This window comes from Haplochromis burtoni, unplaced genomic scaffold (assembly GCF_018398535.1).
Source record: "Haplochromis burtoni strain Fernald_Lab_line unplaced genomic scaffold, NCSU_Asbu1 Contig_269, whole genome shotgun sequence".
NCBI classification, from domain to species: Eukaryota; Metazoa; Chordata; class Actinopteri; order Cichliformes; family Cichlidae; genus Haplochromis; species Haplochromis burtoni.
Window position 1 is genome coordinate 667,751 of NW_024582630.1, and position 9,148 is coordinate 676,898.

General features: G+C 40.3%; 1 protein-coding gene across 3 annotated transcripts in view; it reads left to right on the forward strand.

Moving 5' to 3' along the window:
- Positions 1-1,927: 1,927 nt before the first annotated feature.
- Positions 1,928-9,148, forward strand: part of LOC102305439 (B-cell receptor CD22) — a 107,336-nt gene continuing 100,115 nt past the window's right edge. The window contains exons 1-5 of one of the 3 annotated variants that reach the window (XM_042227576.1): positions 4,395-4,710; positions 5,875-6,210; positions 6,327-6,542; positions 6,664-6,996; positions 7,134-7,364. In XM_042227576.1, coding sequence (XP_042083510.1) covers positions 4,470-4,710; positions 5,875-6,210; positions 6,327-6,542; positions 6,664-6,996; positions 7,134-7,364 — 1,357 coding nt within the window. In that variant the 5' untranslated portion in view covers positions 4,395-4,469. Of the gene's footprint in view, positions 2,090-4,394; positions 4,711-5,874; positions 6,211-6,326; positions 6,543-6,663; positions 6,997-7,133; positions 7,365-9,148 lie in introns of those variants that run through there. The other 2 variants (XM_005939987.3, XM_042227575.1) reach the window with 2 other exon arrangements.

A 9,148-nucleotide genomic window follows, 5' to 3' on the forward strand; every position in this document is an offset into this window, starting at 1 on the left:
GATCTTCGCTCTGTGTTATTAAAACAGAAGACAGAGATACAGATGCTCTCATTATGTGTGTTCATGCGTATTAAACTCTTATTTTTCAGTAATGTGAGGCAGAAGAAAGCAATCCCATTGTGAGCTATTTGATTTATTGTTGAGGAGTCTACCAACCACAATCTAAACAGAAGTGGGTTTTCGTTTGTTTGTGTTGTCCGAGACCACATCCTCCTGAACGAGTGCTCTATATGTTAGCTAATTGAGTTTGCCCGGGGCAGAGTGTGCCTGCAGATGGGTTTGAATAGAGATGAAAGGAGCAGCTATGGGTTTATAAGCACCATGAGTGGATCGTTCAGTTTTCCTCCTCTCTGTCAGGTTCTTGGTATTCTGTCAGACTTGTTACTAAATTGTTTTTACTTCCATGTACAAAATGTATAAGCTATTTTATTGCTTTCTTAATTAATGCACCTCACCCTGCAAACCGAACCTGCAATTTCATTGGACTTTGTGTTAAAGCTTCCCTTCCACTAATGTAGGTTGTTGACATTCTGTTTTATGGCTTTGTTCTGCTTGGCTCTACAGCCGTCTTTTACTTTTGATTTAGTTTGGTGACATTTTTCCTCATTTTATTGTATTTTCTTGGCAGCCCGCTATACAAGCATGTTCTTATCAACTCTGCTTCTTTTTCAGTTTCAAAAAGACACGTCTCCACTTTCTCTTCCAGCTTTTAGTTTAGGAATCAACTCGTCCTTTGCCAGTATAATCCCTGTTTATGAACATGCTACATCTTCCTGTTTTTTGTGGTTGCTGTCCTTGCTAAATAGTAAATAGACTGTTTATTATAGCGAACTTTTCTACTCTATCAGAGCACTCAAAATGCTTCATACAATTTGCTTCGTTCACATTTGTTCAGACAAGCACTTTTTTTTCAAAGCGTAAGTGCCTTCTATTCATACACATTTATACTCTGAAGGAAGTGTAAGGATATTTGGCATGCAGACTGAGAGCAGCCAGGCACCAAACCACCAACCTTCTGATGTAGATGACCCGCTCTGCATCCTGAGCTACTTTCATTTGATGACACTGTCATCTGAGCAGCTTTTCGCTACAAATACAGGCCATTTTTACCTTGTGAAAGGTCCAAATAAAACCAGCTGTATTCATATCTGTATAATGTATTCATTTTCATTTCAGTCAGAATCAGAGTCATTAAAAGAATAAGTAAATCTCGGGTGGACAATGACACGTGCAGTGTTGGATAATGGTTGTTACGGCTGTGGCCATGAGGACCCTGTGTGGGCTGTTTTCTTTCTGTGTTTCTGTACTGTGCTTAAGACTCTTTCCAGGTCCCTCCCCTAATGAAGAGTAGTGAGCGGCTGATTGGACCATGGAGCGGGTGACTACCTTCAAAAAGCCGCTCTGACAGTCCACCGAGAGAGAGAGTGGAGCGAGCGAGTAGCCTGCAGCCGTCGCGGCCTGACCTGGTTTTCCCAGCCTGTCTTATTTGTGTATTTGTGTGAGGGTGAATTGTAAAGCCGCTCCTGTGCATTAGCTGAGAGCTTAGGCACTCTGGGCTGAAGCGGAAGGGGTGAGCGCCTTTTCTTTTGGAATCGTTTTCTCCTGTTTTCGGTCAGGGAGCGAGGGATAGCTCTGTCATTTGTTTGTTCTGTTTCTTTCCTAGGGTTTAGTTAGTTTTCTCTGGTGGGACTTAGTTGGTTTTGTTTATTATTTTGGCCTGGGCTCACCCTGGAGCTATGCTTCTTTTCCTTAAATAAAATCACCTTTTTACTCACAACTGGTTTGGATGTTTGGCTTGGGAACCAGGGCGGGGATTTGTCTCTCTCTCCTCCAACCTTATGTGCGTCCCTACACACCTTGACTAGGGGCGTGCAGCTTCATTAGTAATTAATCCTTTGAGACTGCTAAATGATGGCTTCATATTAAATACACATAATGACACCTACAGCACATCCATGCTGTCTTTCATCGGTGGCAGAGGAAGAAATCAGAGCTGTGTAGGTGATCATTTCTGGCTGAAATATATCTGCAACACTGCAGGACATCGTTATGAACACAAGAGGACACTCACACACTTCAGCAAGGGAGAGTGTGTGTGTTTGTGTGTGTGTGTGTGTGTGTGTGTGTGTGTGTGTGTGTGTGTGTTTAGCTCACAGTCACTGAACTGAACTGTAAAAATAACATTTTCAAGATCAGAAGAAATCATTGGTGTGAAGATTAATCTTAGATTTCAGACAAGTATTAGTTGCATCTAATGAGTGCAGAGGCTGTACTGATGTGTATCTGTCATGATACACATACGTGTGCTTGGCATGTTGCTCTGTGTAATGTTAGAAAATAAGCAGTGACAGCTGTAATGCCTTAGTAATGAGCCCACTGTGATCCTTATTACTTAAGAGTCTTTACCTTACAGTACAAAGGTCATTGAGGGGACCTTTGATTTGGTGCTTTCTAAATAAACTTGAACTGAGTTAAACTGAATCCAAAGCATTTAAAAGAATGAACAGTTCACAGGCACCAGGTGAAAATTTAAAGGAAAACTCTCCGGTATTGTGTTTCACTTTTCTTTATAGAGTCCTTGCTGAGTCAGCACATACCTGACTTAGTCTTTTCTGTTATGTGTCACCTGTTAATAAACTAATCTACACACACTGTGGATTTCATCAGGAGGTCCCAGTGCCCTTTGCAGATCATAAGTCCGTCATTGAGCAGGTTCTTAACTGATGAGAGGTACGAACACAGCTTTGAAGAAGAACACTGATGTGGCTCTCAGACCTGCACGGAGCACAGGAACACCCACACACACCCACTGATCTTTTTGGTCCTGTTGACTGTCAGGCATGTATTTTGTTTTCCTCTTTCTCTCTCAGGTGGCGAGTCTGGCTGGCTTTGTGGTTGCTCCACCTGCAAGTGAAGCCCTTGTGTTAACAGGCTCCAGCTGCCACACCAGTTACCACTTTTTTACTAACCACAGTATTCAGGGGCTGGTTTGAGCTGCAATGTTCTGTATCTGCTGGTTTCATTTTCTGATCCTGTGCTCTGGTTTGCCCCTGGTGAAAAGGTTTATGTAATCTTTGTGGCAAAAGAGAACTGTTGAGCGATTTTAGATGTTGTGGTTGCATCTTAACCGTGCAGTCCTCTAACCGAGGTAGCAGTTTAAACAGAATCAGGATTCATAACAAAGGTTTTGAATATAACTTTTGTGTGATTAAGAACTCAAAACCCCACTGCATTATTTACTCCTTTGCTGAATACTGAATCTTTTAGAAGAGTCATTTAACAGCTTTTTGGAGGCACTGCATTTGTTGGACTTCTTGGATTCAAAACATTGCTAGAGCTTTAGAAAACAATCATCTTCTACCACAGTCTCCTTGATTTTATAAAGACTTTGCACTAAAGTAACACACTGCAGCAGTGTAGGTAATGACACTGGGTCCAGGGATTTCATCCTGAAACTTGGCAGTCAGGGTGCTGCTGCCTGTCTCCTGTAACCTTGTGCATGCTTGTGAGACACAGCAAACCTTCTTTCCCACCACATCAATATTTAAACTGCACATCAATATGTGAGATGGCAAGTATTGACGTGGCATCTTAATCTAAACTTCCTACAGAGAAATAACAAGATAACAACACATAACTCACTCTTGATTATAATAACTAAGAATTCAAGGCAGAAAGCAAGGCACATGGCTGTGGGGCTGTGACAGAGCTGGCAGAAGATCCTTAAATATTGTCTGAGTCTAGTCTCTAGTTTATGCAATCCCCAATTTCCCATCAGCTTTGCTGCATCAATTTTAACTTTGCTGGGCACTTAGTGATTCTTTCTGCTTTGTTTCCTTTTTGCATCAGGGTATTGTTTACCCTCACTTTTACCAGCCACACTACACACAGAAGTGGGGGTAACAAAACATCCCTACTTAAACTTTTGACCTTAGAACTGAAGAAGCTTCTCGGATGAGAGGTGAAACGTCTTCAAGCAACTTAAAGGAGTCCAGACGCTTTTCTTTGCAAGCTCCTTTGATCCCTACTTAAACTTGTTTTAAGGGTTAGCCTAGCTTGCCAAAGAACATTTTTTAGTCATTTAAAACTCTATCAGTATATTAGCTATACCTAGCATACTTTTTAGCCGTCCTACTACTGAACTGTTAGGATTCCACTCAGCAGTTATTATCTTCCTTCTGGACAAAAAACAGCTCTAAAGAGATTTAAACTGAACTTGAACCCATGAACACAAATTAAATTAAAATCTATTCATGGCCCAGTTTTCAAAATGATCATTAATAAAGTCAGGCTTGAAGTCTTCAAAAAGACTCATGTTAAAATGTTTTCTATTGTCCTCAGCAGTTGTATCAGAGGCAGTCCTTTTTTTCTTAAGGTGATATTTTAAGAACATAAAGCTGCATGCAAAGTGTTGTGAGAGAATCACTTCTTTATTTAAGCGCGGGGGTTTACAGGTTTAAAGTCTGTTCATGCATGTTAAGCATGTACAGAGGAAGGAAGACAGCCAGGTAACTCTGTTACATTTTCCAACCACAGAGAGCACGGTCTTCAGAGACAGCATCTTCAACACTGGCAGAAATCGTGGCTGGTTTACAACATGTTACATGTTGTGTGATCCAGCTGCTGATGGGATTTATGAGACGAGAGGAGCAGCCATGAGTTCAACTGCAGCAGCAACTGGATTGGTTCTCTTCCTTCTCTCGCTGCCAGGTAATTCTGTAATAGTAATTCAGTCTTGAGGTAGATCACAACTGAACTGTTTTTGATTGGTTTTTACACCACACCATCTGCAGCACAGAGCTGTTAACGGTTTGCATTTCCAATACTGCAACTGAATACAGATCGTAGAAAAGTTTTTTTTATTTATTGTCTCCACTGCATTTAATGGACAAATACAATTTTCAGGCTGCTTTAACTTGGTTTGAAGTTTCTTAACAGAAACTAACAGACAAACAGAAAGTGAATTCCCAGCCATTTTCTTTTCTTTTCTTTGTTTTTTGCACAAACACATGTTTTGTAAATTATATTGTGAGATAAATTCTAGGCACACAGCGAAATTTGTATGTCACCTGAATAATTTACTACACTATATAATGGCCCTTTCATGCCACTGCAATTTATTTTACATAGACAACATTTGACAACATTTTGTCATATTTCTGTAATGGATGTATTATGCAAATTGTTATATTTGTAATAACAAACTCACAGATACCATTATTATTATCTTGTTTTTGATTTACTGATTTACTGTTTTGAGTTTAATTCCACCATCAGGCCGGGGTCTTTCTGTGTGGAGTTTGCATGTTCTCCCCGTGTTTGCGTGGGTTCCCCTGGGTACTCTGGCTTCCTCCCACAGTCCTAAGACATGCAGTTAGTGGGGATAGGTTAATTGGAAACACTAAATTGCCCATAGGTGTGAATGCGGGAGTGAATGTGAGTGAATGGTTATCTCTGTCTATGTGTTAGTCCTGCAACAGACCTGCGACCTGTCCAGGGTGTACCCTGCCTCTTGCCCTAAGACAGCTGGTATAGGCTGCAGCCCCCTGCCAGCGAATGGATGGATGTACTTACTGTTTTGACTCATTCTCACAGCCTGCAAAGACTTGTTTTCAAAGAAAAATCACATCATTAACTCACTCAGAAATTGACTGGATGAAGACTTCTGAATGGACATGATCTCGCATATGTAAACAACAAGAACAACAAAAACAAAAATACCTTCCTAAATACTTAATACCATATGCATGATAAAAAATCTCAGGAACAATAAATCTGTGCTGCTTATTCTGAGGAAAGGTTCTCAGAACTTTTACTGAAACAATATGTTTGTTGTTGTCATTAATCTAGTTTCTGATGTGTTCTGTGTTACAGTGGTACAGAGTCAGAATGATTATGCAGTGACTTACACTTCTACTCAGATCTGTGCCTTTAAAGGATCAACAGTGGACATAAGATGCTCCTTCAAATATCCTTCAAGAGTAAATGTGTTAAAAAGAGTTTGGTTCACTAAAGGGAACAATTATAACCCTGAAGATCTGAAAACAGACCCAGTGTATGCAGGTCGAGTGTCGTACAGTTCTCGCTGGAAGAGCTGCACTCTGACAATCAGAGACCTGAGAGAGAGCGACTCAGCTGTGTACAAGTTCAGGTTTGAAACAGACCGGAAAAATTTTACTGGTTTACCTGGAGTCACTCTGACTGTCACAGGTAAAATTTTTATTTACACATCAGTCAGAAATTGTTATGAACATGACTGTGTGTGTTTGCGTATGGATAATGGATGTTAAAATTTCTCCTCTGATATTATTTCTTCACATATTCAGCTCTTCAGGTACACGTGGACACATCATATTCCAACTGGGCAACACTGACTTGTCAGAATAGTTGTCGACTAAATTATCGTACCTCCTACATCTGGTACAAAAATGGACACAAGATTTCTGGTAGAAACCAGTACTGGTATTCAGCCAAGCTGAATCCTTCAGATAGCTACTCCTGTGCTGTAACAGGTCATGAAGATTTCTCCTCTCCTTCAGTGTGTGAGTTTATTTCAGTTACATAAAACCATCTCATAGAGTCATTACATACATCTGAATAAAAATAGTCAAACTCACAGTAACTACTTTCTAAATCTGACTTCAATATAATTTTATGTTTCAGGTGTCCGAGGTGATTCATGCAACAGAGTGAATTACAGTAACAGAAGAATCTGTGCATTCAAAGGCTCATCAGTGGACATTTCTTGTACTTACAACAGTTATGAAAGTTCAATCCAGTCAACGTCCTGGTTCCGTTCTGGTCGTGGATCTGAGGATCTCACAGAAGACTCCCAGTATAAAGATCGTGCTGAGGTGACTGAAAGAGAGAGAGGACGCTCCACTCTGAGAATCAGAGACCTGACAGAGAGTGATTCAGCCGAGTATCACTTCAAATTCAAAACACAAGACTTTGAATGGAAGAGTAGTTTACCTGGAACAACTCTGACTGTCACAGGTACTGATGAATACACAGTGACTCATAATTTCATTCAGTTGAATTTTACAAACTGAATCTTGTGTTGTTAATTATTTACTTGTTGGTGTCTTTGTGGTTTGACTATTTAACAATGTGCATTCTTTAATTTCACACAGCTCTGCAGGTGAAGGTGAGCAGAATAATATCAGTCCATGAGTCTCAGACTGAGGCAGAGCTGAAGTGTGAAAGCAGCTGCAGTCCAGCTGGTCGTCTTTCTTTCATCTGGTTCAAGAACGGACAGAAAAACACAAAACAGCAAACTTCTACTTATACAGCCTGCTTTTATCCTGGAGACAACATCTCCTGTGCTTTCACAGGATATGAGGATTACCACTCTCCACCAGTGTGTGAGTTCACTTCATGATTCAGTCACAGACTTTTATCATTCTGACAGATTATAAATAACTTCAAAGTGACGATAGTTCGAGTCAGGTTCACAAAATTGAAACCTTCATTCAGTTTTGTGTGTGTTCGTGATCAGAGGACAGGATATATCAGCTTCCTTCACTGCCCAGCTGTAGGCTACTGCATAGTGAAGATATCATATACTCTAATGAAAGACGGCCGTACGCCGAACGATTTTTGAGCAGGAAATCTGCTTCATGTAAGGAAACAAGGAGCTCTTCCTTTGGAAGTTTGGAAAGATCGTTCATCGTTCTCTCACTGCCAGGCCTATTTCATGTGACTTTTTTTTTTCTTCATAATTCAGGAACATGATGATTCTGCAGTTACAATATGGATATCAATGTTAAACGTGTGATAAATAAGAGTTAACTAAACTTGAACTAATTACCCATTTCAAACCAAACTGTCACAGTTCTGGGTCATTTTGACCCAGCATTTTCTGTTTCTTATATTTTGATGTTTTTCTAGACCAGGGGTCGGCAACCTTTCTGATGACGAGTGCCATTTAAAATTTCCTCAGAAGTCAGTGTGCCATATGATTGCATTAGCAATAAATTGAATAACGCTCTATATGAACAGTTACACAATATATAGAACCACTTTCTAGAATTATATTTGTTTGCAGATGTTGGCAGCTGTCAGCGAATAGTTATCAGCTATTTTGAAACAAAAAAAAGACACTTTTTATCCATAACAAGAACTCCATAACAGCAAATGAACTGTACAACAGAAAATACAAATGTTATTTATGGTCTCCTCACAACGATGATAAGAAAAATAAACTAAGCCAATATAGCATGTCTGTTAATACAAAGACACACATGTTAATGTGATCTCTGGTCTCCCACTCAGAGACACAGGTCTCTGAGTGCCCATTCAGACGGCTACCTGAGGACACTCTTCATGTGAGAGAAAATCTGCTCACACAGATATGTAGAACCAAATACTGTCAATAAGGCCTCTGCAATGTTCTGAAGACAGTTAAACTTGTCAGGTAGTGATGTCCAGCAGGTGAAAATGCAGCTCCATGAACACGCACAGCTGTGGATTCCAGCTGCTTCGATGTCGCATTAACTGGTATTAACTCAGCCAGTTAATGCGAGACAAATCCAGCTGCTCATTAAAGATCTCTGGTTTGATCAGAAAATAAAACATTGGTCCATACACCTGAAAGTCCCAATTTGCAGTGTGCACCGAGGTGCGGCCATTTATTTTTTGATGCACCTTCTCAGATTAATTCCCTGCGTGTCGTGGCCAGGGCTGGACTGGGACAAAAAATCAGCGCGGGCATTTTGACTAAAGACCTGCCCACCAGGTATTAAAGCCATAAAGCCTTTGAATGAAAACAAACGCTGTTGTGACAGTGATGTACAGTCTTGTTGGTATATGTATGATTTCTATACATTTTACATCAGATAACACCTTTGGTTGTAAGATTCAGATAATTATTTAATAACAGCCAGACATTTTAAATGAGAATAAGAAAGTACATCTTTGTGCCCCCCTCTCCCTGTTAATGCCCTACCTGCCCCCCCTGGCAAAACTTTGCTAGACCCGCCCCTGCACAGTTACCAGCTGTCAGCTACTTAGAAACAGATCCTGGTGTTATTTCTCAGAAACAGTTCATAACTTCCCTTCAACTCATTCATGTCACCTAAAAGGTAAACCTGTTTCTCCATCACCTGTTCATCTCTGATGATTCAGTAAGGACATCTCCTGGTTTCAT